General features: G+C 45.7%; 1 protein-coding gene across 6 annotated transcripts in view; it reads right to left on the bottom strand.

Annotated features, from left to right (window-relative positions):
- CFAP221 (cilia and flagella associated protein 221) overlaps positions 1-15,646 on the bottom strand; it is a 104,739-nt gene that overhangs the window by 26,004 nt on the left and 63,089 nt on the right. For 5 of the 6 annotated variants that reach the window (XM_043576577.1, XM_043576573.1, XM_043576574.1 and 2 more), the window contains 7 exons: positions 14,597-14,686; positions 12,495-12,593; positions 10,178-10,283; positions 6,739-6,872; positions 4,074-4,154; positions 3,318-3,425; positions 2,883-3,017 (listed from right to left, as the gene is read on the bottom strand). In XM_043576577.1, coding sequence (XP_043432512.1) covers positions 2,883-3,017; positions 3,318-3,425; positions 4,074-4,154; positions 6,739-6,872; positions 10,178-10,283; positions 12,495-12,593; positions 14,597-14,686 — 753 coding nt within the window. The remainder of the gene's footprint in view (positions 1-2,882; positions 3,018-3,317; positions 3,426-4,073; positions 4,155-6,738; positions 6,873-10,177; positions 10,284-12,494; positions 12,594-14,596; positions 14,687-15,646) is intronic. The other variant, XM_043576576.1, reaches the window with a different exon arrangement.

Genomic DNA, 15,646 nt, shown 5'->3' on the forward strand with positions numbered 1-15,646 from the left:
TAACCATTTTTTCCCTAATCAGTTAGATTACAGTTTTATCCAGTTTACGGATCTTCTCAAAGAACTAGTTTTTCTCTATTGTTTTTCTTTTTTCTGTTTCACTGGTTTTCAATCTAATCTTTGTTATTTCTCTGATTAGTTTGGATTTCATCCGCTCTTCTTTTTTGAATTTCTAAAAGAGTAGCTGAGGACATTAATTTAAGTCCCACTCTTACTTTCTAATGTAGGTATACAGCATTATAAAATTCCCACAAATTTTTTTTTGTTGTTTTCATTTTCACTAAGTTAAAAATACTTTCCAATTTCTCTTTTGATTTCTTCCTTGGACTATAGGCCATTTAAAAATTTTTTAATGTTTATTTATTTTTGGGAGAGAGAGAGAGAGAGAGAGAGAGAGAGCAGGAGAGGGGCAAAGAGAGAGGGAGACACAGAATCCAAAGCTGGCTCCAGGCTCTGAACTGTTAGCATGGAGCCCAATGCGTGACTCGAACCCATGAACTGTGCGATCATGACCTGAGCAGAAGTCGGATGCTTAACTGACTGAGCCACTCAGGTGCCCCAATATAGCCTATTTTATAGTATTTAATTCAGCTTCCTAATTTTGAGGGGAGGTTTGTAGATATCTTTAGGCTCTTCTTTTCTGATTCAAGTTCTTCAAAACCAGAAAAATACTTCATATGATCGGAGTATTTTTAATTTTATTGAGACTTATTTTATGGTCCCAAATATGGTCTATCTTGGCAAACTTTCTGTATACACTTGAAGAGAATCTTCATTCTATTGCTTTTGGGTAGAGTATTCTAGCAATGCCAATTAGGTGACGTTGACTGATAGTGGTATTTAAATATTTTATATCCTTACTGATTTTCTGTTTACTTCTTCTATCAAACATTGACAGGGGGGTGGTATTGAAATCACCAACTATAATTGTGGATTTGTCTCTTTTTTCCTTTGCATTTCAATGGGTTTTTGTTTCATGTATTTTGAAGCTCTGGTTATTAGGTAGATAAATATTTAGAATTGTTGTGTCCCTCTGATGAACTGCCCCTAGCCTTAGGTTCCTAACCTAAGGCATGCTCTTAGTATTTGTGGCATTAATGAGTTAATAAGTAACTACTGATATTTTCCAAGGAAGTATGAGTGTGACTATGGAAAATTCCGGTAACTCCTTTAGACCAATTTCCTGTCTTTTAGAACGGGGAAGGGGTGGTAATGGGTGAATCTGGGGGACAAAAGATTGAAGAGTGTTTTTCAAATCTTGCTGTGGGGAGCCCCACAGTTTTGCAGGGACATCTTCCTCAGGAGAGCCTTCCACCCCATTGCCATCCCAGCAAGTAAGTAGGATTCTAGGTCATTTTACCTATTGCCTTCTGACGAAACATTTCAGCTGATGTGAGGACTGTAGTTCTAAATGAAGTTTGAAAATCTCTGAGTTAAACATCCTGTGAGTTTATCCCAGCTCTAAGATTCTAAGTCTCCAAGGAACACTCCTCTCAACCGATGTGACTATGAAAAAAATGCCCCATAATGGCTAATGTAGGAAAGCAACACAATTCGGAGGAAGAGCCCTGAGGCAAACAACCAGGAAATAGGCAGGTTTCTGTCCTACGTCTCCCACTAGCTGACTGAGAGACCTTTGGTGTGAGTATCAGCATCTCTGCCCGCATTAGAGATGGAGATTCCCATTTGGAGATTCTCCAAAGAGACTTTCTCAACTAGTATCTAAGGTTGTTCTTGGTTGTATGTATGTGTGTGTCTGTCTTTAAAACATAAACCATAACTTGGGCAACTACTGTGGCATCTCACTGATGATCCCATCATTACATAGAACCTCATCAGATTTCCTGTCAGCGTTTCATTCACTTGGGACTTGGGTAGGGAGAAATATAAGGGTAGGAGAAGGGACCCCACGAGGGCAGATCAGCAGAAGTGGAGGCCTGGTGAGGGAGGAAAGTGCACCGAGTTTGGCAGGGAACTACGCAGGGACGCAGAGAAGGGGGTGTGGTCTTGTTGTTGGTCTCACATAGGCTTGGACTTAATTTGGAAGAAAATGGGGAGTCAGTGAAGAATGTGGAGCAGGACAGTAGCATGGTTAGGGTGTGCTTCAGGGAAGTTAATCAAGTGTGGCTACAGAAACAAAGTGGAACAGAAATCTGGGAGACAGAGGTAGAAGTATGGAAGGGATGCCCAAGGAAGAAATAAGGCATCCAGAGAGCTCTGAGTGATGAGGTTTGGGTTGATTTAACTTTCTCTTTCTGCTGTCTTTCTTTCTTTCTTTCTTTCTTTCTTTCTTTCTTTCTTTCTTTCTTTCTTTCTTTCTTTCTTTCTTCCTTTCTCTTTCTTTCTTTCTCTTTTTCTTTCTTCTTCTTCTTCTTCTTCTTCTTCTTCCTCTTTTTTTTGAGAGAGAGGGAGAGAGTGGGGAGACTCCAAGCAGGGGAGGGGCAGGGAGAGAGAGAATCTTAAGCGGGCTCCGTGCCTAGCATAGAGCGCTGACTTGGGGCTCGATCTAACAACTGTGAGATAACAACCTGAGCTGAAAACAAGAGTCAGATGCTTAACTGAGTGAGCCACCTACGTGCCCTCTTTTTTTTTTTTTTTTTATCTATCTATCTATCTATCTATCTATATAATTATATGAAATTAGAAAAGACCATAAAGGTATTTTCATAAACATAAATAAATTCTGGAATTGCTAGAAGACAGGAACATTGACATTCTTCAAACAATAAATGCTGGCAATCGATTTCAAAGGTGAGATATCGCTTAACGCTTGAAACTCCAAAGACAGAAAAATATTCCCAAGTAATGCTTCTGTTTTCTTATAGAGTAACTTTTGAAACAGAGACACATACAACATGAGACTTCTGCCAGTTGTCACTTACAAAAATATAAAGCGGGTCATAATCTGGAGACCTGGCTAAGGCCTCAGGTGGTTTCATGCCCAAGACCGAGGTCTTGCCAGGGAGCTGAGTTGTGGCGTCCTGCTTGGGCAGAGTTATGATGGTGGTGGCTTCATCCTGTGAAGGGACCAGGCAGCGTGTCAGTCTTGACACCAGGACAAGAGCGGAAACATAAGAGCACTTCTTTTTATTTTTCATGTTTATTTATTTATTTTTGAGACAGAGAGTGAGAGCGCGTAAGGGTGCTAGTGGAGGAGGAGCAGAGAGAGAGAGACAGAGAGAATCCCAAGCCTGACTCAGGGCTCGATCTCATGAACCGTGAGATCGTGACCTGAGCCCAAATCAAGAGCTGATGCTCAACCAACGGAGACACCCAGGCCCCCCGAGAGAAATGCTTAAAGGTGGGGGTTGTGTTACCTCAGCCCCTTGCTTCAGGGTTCGAGCAAGCTTTTGAGGTCTGTAGCTCGTTGACGATCTCTGGACACAGAATGGCTGATACCCTTTAATTTTGTACAGCTGAGGAACCTGAGGTCAAAGAAGACAACTGACTAAACGCTCTTAAAACGCCCGTTACCAATGAATGGGATCTCATTCTCAATAACAGCACTTCTGAGTTGCCCAACGATAAAAGGAACACGAGTACCGGGTTGCAGCCATCACCTTGTGCAGTCAAGCACTGGTTTGGCCCAGCACTGGGGGACATTAGCATAAGTCCCAAGCCCTGTTCCCGATCCCTGCTCTGGGTCCCAGGACACATGTGCATTTGCCATTACTCTTCTGTACCACAGGGCTCATCTGTAGAAATACACCGAACACTGGTTAACAAACCAGTGATTTAAAATACTTATATTTTCGAAACCAGAAGTGGCTGTATACCTCAAGAAAGGCTGACTAACTTCGGTTCACTTCACCTTGTGCTTTTTCTTAAAGTTTATAATATATGTAGTTCGGAAAGCTTCACGCACGCGATATATACCATATATCCCCAGGGTAAAGAGAAACCACGTTATGTTACACCTCGCACATACCACCAAATGATAGCAGAAGAACACACACGGTATGCTCTAGTGTATCAACTATAAAAGAACAAAACCAGCAATGCAATTCAAATTCAAGAATATTTTGTACACTTCATAAGAAACCCATTAGCTAATCCCGTATGACAGGTCTGACCTGCAGATTGAAGAAAGAGTAACTCTGCTTGATTTGGATTTCCGAAGATTTAATTGGGACCGGTCCAAGGCCATCAGGAGCCTAAAATGAGGAAATTCAAAAGACAAGGACACATAATCAACGCTGGGCGAAAGCGGCTACGCTTCTATTCCTCTACCTCCCGTCACCTTTCCCGTGACCACAGTTGCTACCTGATGTGTGAGGCATGGAGGCAGTGCTGACCAACCTCCCCTCGTCTCATAGTGTCTGTGATCCTTCTTCCTTTCCTATTGTTGTGGGTGCTGCAATATGCCACCCAGAATCCCCATCAGGCTTAACGGACTCAGTCCTCTTACTTCAAGGAGTCCTCTCGACAGAAACAACTCTCAGGGGTCAGCCGTCTTCAGGGGTTGCTTTGGTTGAAGGGAGCTGCCTCCTTCAAGGTCCTGTGCCCCACCCAGGGAGGCCTGCCTACAACCTCAAGTTGAAACAAAGGTATAAATGCCGGGTGGCCTCACGCTGCCCCAGCTTCAGAGCCCCTGGCGAGTTCAGCTGAGGCCTCTGCCCAGGAGGGCAGTTCTCCTCTCTCTGTCCTATGCCAGCTCCCACTGCTTCCCTTCCCCAGGGGCTGATCCCCAAAGCATTACCTTCCTGCATGCCGTCTGCCTCCATCACCCAGAGAACCTGGAACACTGCCTGACATACTATGGACATTCGATAAATACTGTACTTCACCCAATCTGAGACACCATCATGAAATGAATCCGATGCAATGCTAACATGCCATCCATTATAAGACATTTCCCAATTTCAAAGATGGTAATAAAAAAGAATTGATGAGATAAAGTATCTGTGGAATGAATTATACAATCCTTTATAAACAGGAGTGCTGAGCACTCTTTCATCAACCCTGAGTGGCAGAGAAGTCTTTGTAGGACTAAGATGCCGGATGGAATGTGTGAGATGGGAACGACTGAAAAATAATGACGTGCGCCCCACAGCACAGTGATCTCTTCATCCCTCTCACCCTTTGCACCCCATTGATCATTAAGTGTGCTTATTAATGCTTGAAAATCACCGATCTATTATTCCCTAGGGATTCTGTAGTCTGATCTTTTAGGTCATTTAATTATCTAATGCAGGGGTGCCTGGGTGGCGCAGTCGGTTAAGCGTCCGACTTCGGCTCAGGTCACGATCTCGCGGTCCGGGAGTTCGAGCCCCGCGTCGGGCTCTGGGCTGACGGCTCGGAGCCTGGAGCCTGTTTCCGATTCTGTGTCTCCCTCTCTCTCTGCCCCTCCCCCGTTCATGCTCTGTCTCTGTCTCAAAAATAAATAAACATTAAAAAAAAATTATCTAATGCAGAAAACACATGGAATTTCTAAAGTCAGTCCTGCAATTCTCGAGTAGATGAACCGGCAATGTGTAAAATACATCGTAGGATGCGAATGGCAAGCTTATTCTTTAAAAGTAAAAAATTAGGGGTGCCTGGGTGGCTCAGTCGGCTGAGCGTCTGACTTCGGCTCAGGTCATGATCTTGTGGTTCGTGAGTTCGAGCCCTGCATCGGGCTCTGTGCTGACAGCTCAGAGCCTGGAGCCTGCTTTGGATTCTCTGTCTCCCTCTCTCTCTGCCCCTCCCCTGCCCACGCTCTGTCTCTCCCTCTCTCAAAAAGAAATAAACATAAAAAACATTTAAATTACATAAATAAATAATTTGCCTGTGCACTTTCAACATCAATTTATTAAAAAAAATTTTTTTTAATGTTTATTTTTGAGAGAGACAGAGTGTGAGCAGGGAGGGGCTGCGAGACAGGGAGACACAGAATCCGAAGCAGACTCCAGGCTCTGAGCTGTCAGCACAGAGCCCGACGTGGGGCTCAAACCCACGAATCGTGAGATCGTGACCTGGGCCGAAGTTGTCCGCTTAACCAACTGAGCCACCCAGGTGTCCCTCAGCATCAAATTAAAGATGCCTTTTATTGCTAAGGACATGAACTTAGGCTACATTTTATTACCGGCCATATGACCTTGTGTCTCAGTTTCCTCCTCCTCTGTAAAACAGTAAGCCTATCACATAGATTCGTTGAAGATTAAATGAACTGTTACAAGTGAGGCATTTCAGGCACTGCCTGATTCATGGTAAGTGCAATGTAAGAGTCAGCTATTATTTTTATTTTAATGCATCATCATGCCCATAAGGCAAGAAAATGAACTGTCGCACCTCTTTCCAGAGAGGGTGAGAGAGAAGGAGAGAGAGAGAGAGACAGAGAGAATTGAGAGTCTCATGGCTTCGAGTGTTAGACCCCGGGGCCACTCGTCCCTGGCTGCCCCATTGCCCACGCAGTGGGGCCCACCTCCCCAGGCCTGGCCTTCTCGGATTCTCCACCTGCCCTTCGGCTCTCAGGCCCGGTTCCCTGGGCTGTCCAGAGGGGTTCTTGCTGGCTTCCAGGCTGGAAACCACCCGGTGCAGATTACCAGGGAGCTCTGCACATGTGTGTTAGGGGCCGGGCAGGCGGCAGTAGATGATCCCTGGTTTCCCACTGATCACAAGTCCCTGGGCACAGGTGTCCCCTGGGAGCTTCTCAGGGGGAGGTGAAGGGACAGAGACTGAGGTACGGCTTGCCTTGGTATCTGCCCAACAAGCATCTGCTCACGCCCCGTCCCCACCCCACAGCCCAACAGCACCTACCAACTCGTTGGAGCTCTGAGGAGGACTGTAGGATGGGAAGGCGAAGGGCAGCACTTTCTTGGGTGAGACAAAGAACGAGCTGGAATAATCATCTCGACTGATCTGGGACAGGAGGTGTCTGAACGAATTCTTATCTGCGGGTGAAAAACAAAAGAGCACTTTGGGGGAGTTCTTGGGGTATTTTTATGTGAAATTACCATCTTCAGTTTCTTATTTGCCACCCACCAATTAGTGGATACGTGCTGCATGCCATTGTGGAAAAGAATAGAGGTCTGGGGTGCCTGGGTGGCTCAGTCAGTTAAGCATCTGACTTCTGCTCAGGTCATAATCTCACGGTTAATGAGTTCGAGCCCCGCATCGGGCTCTGTGCTGACAGCTCAGAGCCTGGAGCCTGCTTCTGATTCTGTTTCTCTCTCTTTCCTCTCTGCCCCTCCCTTACTCTCACTCTGTCTCTCTTTCTCTCTTAAAAATAAATAAACATTGGGGCACCTGGGTGGCGCAGTCGGTTAAGCGTCCGACTTCAGCCAGGTCACGATCTCGCGGTCTGTGGGTTCGAGCCCCGCGTCGGGCTCTGGGCTGATGGCTCAGAGCCTGGAGCCTGTTTCCGATTCTGTGTCTCCCTCTCTCTCTGCCCCTCCCCCGTTCATGCTCTGTCTCTCTCTGTCCCAAAAATAAATAAACGTTGAAAAAAAAAATTAAAAAAAATAAAATAAAATAAACATTAAAAAATAAAAATTAAAAAAAATTAAAAAAAGAAGAAAAGAATAGAAGTCTATGCATACGGTCCCATTTGTAGTTTTCTTTAGTTCTTTATCTCACCCCTTTTCCAATTTTTAAAAATTTCATTTTTTTACCTCCAAAAAAACTATAATTCCTAACGAAAGGATTGCTAATGAATATTCTTTGTCCTTGTCAGCAAAGAAAAAGATCATATTAAAAAAAGACATATGAAGGGGCATTTGGGTGGCTCAGTTGCTTGAGCGTCCGACTTTGGCTCAGGTCATGATCTCACAGTTTGCGAGTTCGAGCCCTGAAATCTGAATCTCTACTGTCATCGTAGAGCCCCCTTCAGATCCTCTGTCCCCCTCTCTCTCTGCTTCTCCCCCACTCATGTTCTCTCTCTCTCTTTCTCAAAAATATATAAACATTAAAAAAAAACTAAAAAAAAAAAACCATGAAGACATTTTACATGGGTCCATATATAATTAACAGGTAAACTTTACAATACTTTAAAAAAAGGGGGTGTCTGGATGGCTCAGTTAGTTGAGTGTCCGACTTCGGTTCAGGTCATGATCTAATGGTTCACGAGTTTGGGCCCCGAGTCCAGCTCCGTGCTGACAGCTCAGAGTCTGGAACCTGTTTCGGATTCTGCGTCTCCCTCTCTCTCTGCCCCTCCCCCACTGGAGTTCTTGTCTCTGTCTCTCTCTCTCAAGAATAAACATTTTAAAAAATTAAAAAACAAAACAAAACAATACTTGAAGAGTTCCTTTATTAGAAACATCAATATCGGACATCAAAATAATATAGGAGGGGAAAAAAGCATAATTAAAAAAAATGTTTTATTTTTGAGAGAGAGAGAGCACGTGCACACATGAGTGGGGAAGGGGCAAAGAAAGAGGGGGACAAAGGATCCCAAGCAGGCTCTGCACTGACAGCAGTGAGCCTGATGCGAGACTCAAACTCACAAACTGTGAGATAATGACCTGAGCCAAAGTCTGATGCCCAACCGACTGAGCCACCCAGGTGCCCCAAAAACGTAATTTCTTTTTAAAGTTTATTTATGTGTTTACTTGAGAGAGACAGACAACGCGAGTGGGGGAGGGACAGACAGAGAGGGAGAGAGAGAATTTCAAGCAAGCTCTCCGATGCCAGAGCAGAGTCCGATGTGGGGCTCGAACTCATGAAACCCTGAGATCATGACCTGAGCCCAAACCAAGAGCTGGATGCTTAACTGACTCAGCCACCCAGGTGCCCCAGAAAAAAGCATAATTAAAGTGCAATAAAATGTTATGAAAAAACAAAATACCCATCTGGATCTTGAAGGGGAGGAAGAACCGGGGCTTCTCCCTCCCTTGGGGCTATGTGGGTCTCTCCTTGGCTCTGATTTGGGGGCCCTGCCTGCGACAAGTGATGGGATACTGCTGGGGACATGGCCAATGACTGTCGGGTGTGTCCATGGTGAAGGTCTGGACAGGCTGCTTGTCCTCTGCAGGACTCCAAGCCTCACACCTGCTGCCCCCCAGATCACACCCTCCTGTGGTGAAGCCCAGCCCACTATTTTGTGATAAATGGCAAGTATTTTCTTCCTCTGGTAATGGACTCAATAAACAGCACTGGATGAAGAAAAAAAAAAAAAAGGATTAAAATTCGATAAAATATTTTGAAAAAAAAACACCTACCCAGATCTTGAAGGAGAGGAAGAACAAAGAGCCAGGCTCAGAGGCCTCAGGCTAGGGAGGGCGGGAAGGGTCTGGAAGGACAGGGGCCTGCCCGTGGGTCTGCAAACAAGCCGCAGATGGAGTAGATGGTGACACAGCTTTTGGACTCCCAGAAGCCACTGAGAGCGTGGCTCCAACAGCCCAGTCAACTCGGGTATCCAAGGACTGGAATGCCTTTAAGTAGCAAAGATGATATGAGATAAAAAGCTTTTTGTGCAAATGGTAGGTTGAGACAGCACCAGATGCAGCCACTCAGTCAGCAAGTAGGAATATGGACTACTCCGGTCTCTCTGATGACCGGACAGAACAGAGGGCACACAAAACAAGAGATTAAACCATGCCCAGCCTTTGCGGACACTACAACTTGACCCGGTTGGTCGGCCTTGCTAACTCTCAGTTGCGCATTTCAACCAAACCTGGCGGGGAAATCTGATTCATGTCCTGGGTAGGCCGAAAGGTGGTCCCCTTAAAAGATGTGCACGTTCAGTTCCCCGGGAGCTGTGACTCCATCACCTTACATGATAAAAGGGACTTTGCAGGTGTGATTGAGTTAAGGATCTTGAGATGCGGAGATCTTGAAAGTGATCCAGGTGGGCCCAATGTTGTCACAGGATCCATGTAAGAGGGAGGCAGAAGGGTCACAGTCAGAGGAGATGTCACGACTGAAGCAAGAGGTCAGAATGGTATGAGGAAAGGGCCTCTGGAAGCTGGAAAGACCAGAACAGACTCTCGGCTGGAACCTCCAGAAGGAGCCAGCACCACTGACACCTTGATTTTTAGACTCCTGACCTCCAGCAATGTGCGATAATACATTTATGTTTGTTTTCAGCCATTAAGTTTGTGTCGCTTTGTTATGGTGGCCATAAAAAACAAAACAAAACCCTAATGGATGTGATTTATGAAACTGTTCTACCTCTATGCAGCTAACCTCATTACACAGAAGAATCATGTTCAGAGAACTTATGGCCGAAGCATCGTTGCACCTGACAGCTGTGCTTTACCTGATGTTATTGTCTGTCTTCCTTGGCTGAGCTTTCTGATTATGGTCTCTCTGTCCATGTTATGAATAGCACTCAGCATAATGAGTAACCTCCGATGAACCATGATCTGGAATGAGAAGGGACAGCTTCAGATTATTAAATTGGTACATGCTCATTTTGACGTACGAGTTAATTCATTTTCCCCAACCACGCTAAGGGCTGAGGCCTCGGCTCTAAGTCAGACTTCACAGGGAAAATGGCACGCTGCCCCAGGGTGAGGCCACAGGGACTTCAAGGTCTCGGCCATGTTGACTTGCCTGAATACAAACAAAGACCAAGTTGTCATCTGGCCTTGTCCCACCCAATTTATGAGCCCTGTTTTTCTATTTCCAGAGTGGAAAGAATGACTAGTCCCACATTCCTTCTTTTTAGTGTATCTGAATAATAATGCTCCTGCCGTGTTATTTTCAGAGCGGAGGGACCAAATAAATAGACGACTGTGTGGGAACAGGGCTGTGGATTTTGGGCAATGCTAACTGTCTATCACTGTGCTTTGCACCCAGAGCACCTGCTACTGGAGGTGAGTGCTACCTGTGCACAAAGCTGTGGCTGAAAGGACCATTCCTTCCATGATTAATACCCCTTTCCATCCTGTAAAGGACTCTACTTAACAAATACATAGTATGACGTGCCAGTGCTGTGGCCAGTTCTGTTCAAGGTATTGCAGATACCATGAGATCAAACAATTGTCCTGCCTGCACAGAACTGATGTTCTAGGTGTGTGTGTGTGTGTGTGTGTGTGTGTGTGTTGGTGTGTGTGTGCGGGGGTGATAACAATAAACATTTAAATGAATCTACAGGATAAATACCATGAAGATGATAAAAGAGTAAATGCACAAGGGCATGACCGAGGGACTGGAAAGGGGGTTGGTCTGGCCACTGGTGCAAGAATAATTAGGCAAGACCTCACTGAGGAGGTGAGGCTTGATCTCAGATTTGATGAGGAGGAGAGAATGACCTGGGAAGAGAATTCAGAGCAGAGGAACCAGCGAGTATGAAGATCCTGTTTCAGGAACAAAGGAGACCTATTTAAGGGACAGAGATAAGTCCAGTGTGGCCTTGGCCTTGACAAAAGTTGTGCACTTCATTCCGATTGCAATGGGAAGGCTCTGGAGGGTTTTACCAGGGGAGAGGTGTCGTCACCTTTAAGTTTTGGGAATGCTAGTCCGGCTGCCATGGGGGCACTGGACACAGGGAGAGCTGTTGCCCTGGTCCAGGCAGGGGATGATGGGGCTGTGGCCGATCCAGGGAGATGGCAATAAGTCATCAAACTGGGCGCATATTTGTACATTGAGCTGACAGTCTTGCTGAGGAGTGAGGGAAAGACTGAGCCATCACTTAGAGCAAAGCACATGACTGCTGACAATACTTTTTCACACTAGAGGGCTCACCCCAGAAAGCCCGTGTGGTCCCGCTGCTGGGGAAGCCAGCCTGGCCAGTCTCACTGTTGTTTGCCCATTGTCAACACCTGTGCCCTCGTCCCTTGACAGTTTTGTGCTGCCTCTTTCCACCACTTTCTTCCCCACACTGGAGCATCTTGGGGCCACCTCTGTTCACACATGCAGAGCCCTACAGGGCCCTGGAGGTTGACACACAGGTCACCCATCAGCAGGCTCTGCCTCTCTCCCCCTAGATTGTCATCAGTCCACACTGAAAACACTGCTCGAGGGGCACCTGGGTGGCTCAGTCGGTTGAGGGTTCGACTTCGGTTCAGGTCATGATCTCGCAATCTGTGGGTTCGAGCCCCGCGTCAGGCTCTGTGCTGAGAGCTCGGAGCCTGGAGCCTGCTTTGGATTCTGTGTTTCCCTCCCTTTGTTCCTCCCTTGCTCACACTCTGTCTCTGTCTCTCAAAAATAAATAAACATTAAAAAAAAATGTCCAGAAGAGGTGAATCCATAGAGACAGAAACAGATCAGTGGTTGCTAGGGACTGGGGGATGGAGAGGGGCTCCTAATGGGAACCAGGTTTCTCTTTGAGGTGATAAAAAATGTTCTAAAATTAATTGTTGATTGCCAAATCGTACACCTGAAACTAATAAAACATTGTATGTCAGCTATACTTCAATAAACTTTTAAAAAAATGTTCTTAAGCGTGGATGGTGATGGCTGTACCACTCTGTAAATATATTAAAACCCACCAAACTGTCTACTTTACCAAGAGTGAGTTTTATGGTATGTGAATTATCCCTCAATAAAGCTGTTATAAAAAAATTCACTGCTTGATTTCCTTGTGCTGAGGGCTACACGAATTGAAATTTCCATCTGGTGCTGGGACTCACCTTGCGTGCTGCTTGTTGAAACCGCCTTTGCGCCCTGAACTTGTTGACCCAAGTATTATTAATGAGTGGATCAAAATTAGGATGCAATTCCTTGATTTTCTGTGAACACAGAACACAGGCACATCTTAGACTTAAAATTCAACTCCAGGCATGAGCATTTAATAAAAACATTTATTTAACTCCAGGCATGAGCATTTAATAAAGACTTCGATCCCAAATCAAATTATTATTTATTTGTTCTGCTACTGAATGAGCATTTATTCAGCACTTTAAGTGTATGTAGCAATATAGAGACTTCTTGCAGGGGGTGGGGGTGGCAAACGTGGGATTTGCGATTTGGGTTTTAAGAAATTTACAGTCTAGGGGCGCCTGGGTGGCTCGGTTGGTTAAGCATCCGACTTCGGCTCGGGTCATGATCTCACAGTTGGTGAGTTTGAGCCCTACATTGGGCTCTGCGCTGACGGCTCAGGGCTTGGAGCCTGCTTCGGATTCTGTGTGTCTCTCTCTGTCCGTCTTCTGCTCACGCTGTCTCTCAAAGTGAGTAAATGTTTTTTTTTTTTTTTAAAGGAAATTTTAGAGTCTAGAGAAGCTCAGGCAAATACATGCAACCCTGAAGAGGAAGAAGCTTGCAGAGCAATCAGTCCCATGTGGTGGGTGCTGGCACTGCCACATTGAGAGGCACAGACTCTATGACCCCCCTAACCCCCCCCCCCCAGTGCAGAAGGAGGAGTGCTCTGCTCAGCCCCGCCCTCAAGCACCACACAGTGCTTGCATATCGTGGCACAGAGTGTAGACTGGGGAGGAACGGGTGTCTGGGGGTGCACTGAGGCCAGCCAGAACCTCAGGCACTGCGGGTTCTTGAGCAGGGAAACGCTATGAAGAAAAAGGCATCAAACGTGAATCAGTCTCAGGGCATCTGGCTGCCTCAGTCGGCAGTGTGTGTGAGACTCCTGATCTCGGGGCTGTGGGTTCGAGCCCCAGGCTGGGTATACAGTGAATTAGTCTCACGCTGGCATATGCAGTGGGCTGCAGGGGGCAGGGAGGACGGGCAGATAAATGAACGAACAATCTGTTGGAATAGTTGAGGGTAAGACACGAAGGCTTGAGCTCACGTGTGCTTTCGTGGAGGAGCTATGGGCAAGACTTTGTGGCCAGATTAAATGTAGGGAGAAGAAAAGAGGTAAGAAAATTCAGAGGTGGCAAACCCAGGAATAAAAATCGAGAATGATGGGGGTGGGGAACATTAAGAATTGTTTTCATTTTCAAAATTAAAAATCGGGGTTTTAAAAAAATAAATAAAATAAAATAAAAAATAAAATAAATAAAAATTGGGGGTTTTAACCAGACACTATCACATGACAGAGGACTCTCAGGGGGAGGGGCCACTGTCCCCTTTTTATGTTTGAGGACACTGAGGCACAGAGGCTAAGAGGGCTTTTCCCTGGTCCCAACTCTGTGGTAGAGCTGGGACCACGACTCTGGCTTCTGGCTTCCTGTCATGCAGGAGGCAAGGAACGAGGCCCTGGGACCCACCTCGAGGACCTGCAGAGGGGCCTGGAGAGCAAAGGGAAACAACAACAAAAAAGATCCAAAAAGGAGAAAGTAGAGAGGCAGAGAAGAGCCAAAGAATTTAAAGCCGTTCATTTCAAGGGTAACATTAATGAATGACTTTTGATGCTTCGCTTGCAAAAACGTAGCAAAAAAAAAACACTCTGAAAATGTACGTTAAAATGTAAACGTAAATTAAAAGTTAGCAAGCCTCTCTTAGTGGAAGTGTTTCTATAAAATTATTCAGTGTTTTAAAAATAAGCATTATAGGCCCCTGGGTGGCTCAGTCGGTTGAGCATCTGACTTCGGCTCAGGTCATGATCTCATGATTTGTGGGTTCGAGCCCCACGTTGGGCTCTGTGCCGACAACTCAGAGCCTGGAGCCTGCTTCGGATTCTGTGTCTCCCTCACTCTCTGCCCTTAACCCACTCGCATTCTGTCTCTGTCTCTCTCAAAAATAAATAAACATTTAACAACAAAAAAAATAAATAATAAAAAGAAGCATCATAAAGGGCTACCAAAAATTAGGTCCCAAATAAAGGAAAGTTACCTACCTCTTCCAGATTATGAACAACCCGTTTGTGGCTGACTTCTGTCTTGAGGCGCTGAAATTCCTCATCCAAAATGGGATCTCCTCTATCTAGCTGGGTTTTTTAATCAACAAAAATATTAAAATTGAATACAAACGCGCACAACGTTGCATCTCTTTCAAACTGACAGCAACCCATCAAGTGATCGGCCACACCCGCCATGAGGTCTGGTTGGGAGCCTGACAGAAGTTTCAAGTGACCATTATAATTACACTCACTGTTTCAACATAGGGGTTGGTTACAGACGCACGGACCCAGCACTTTGTTTTCATAACCAGGGGACAGTGGCTCTGGCAATCATTTCCAAGACATTTAAAATTCACAGAAAGGATTTTTAAAAAACCGTGTAACTACGGGAGTGCAGAGATTTCATTTAAAAGAAATTTAATGTCTCAGTAAAGTTTCAAGCTCTTCAGAGTGGATTATCTCAGCATCAGGTTCAACAAAGGCCCCATAATTCCTCCCCCTCTCCTGGGTGGTGCAGGTGGATGGGGATCTGCCCCTTCCCTGGAGGAAGTGTCCCCCCAGGCTACTCCCCTCCCTCACCTCCTGCTTCCCCTGAACCAGGAGCCCCGGGACACTGGGACACTCCCGGGAAGGCTGGCTGGCTGGGCTTGGATTGATATCCCCACATACACCTGCTTTCGGGGAAAAGGGGACTGTGCACACTGCAAAAACTTACTGGTTTTTACCTGTGGTTTTTATTATTTAAGTGACTTCTAAATCTAGCTTGCTTTGTGCATATGCTGTTTGCAATCATTTAAAAAAATTTCTTTTTAAATATTTATTTTTGAGAGAGTGAGACAGCGTGTGAGTGGGGCAGGGGCAGAGAGAGAGGGAGACACAGAATGCGAGGCAGGCTCCAGGCCTCTGAGCTGTCAGCACAGAGCCAGACGCGGGGCTCGAACTCACAGTCCGAGAGATGATGACCTGAGCTGAAGTCAGATGCTTAACTGACTGAACCACCCGGACGCCCCTGTTTGCAATCATTTCCAAAGACCTAACTGAAAGAAA

Source organism: Prionailurus bengalensis, chromosome C1 (genome assembly GCF_016509475.1).
Source record: "Prionailurus bengalensis isolate Pbe53 chromosome C1, Fcat_Pben_1.1_paternal_pri, whole genome shotgun sequence".
Classification (NCBI taxonomy): domain Eukaryota; kingdom Metazoa; phylum Chordata; class Mammalia; order Carnivora; family Felidae; genus Prionailurus; species Prionailurus bengalensis.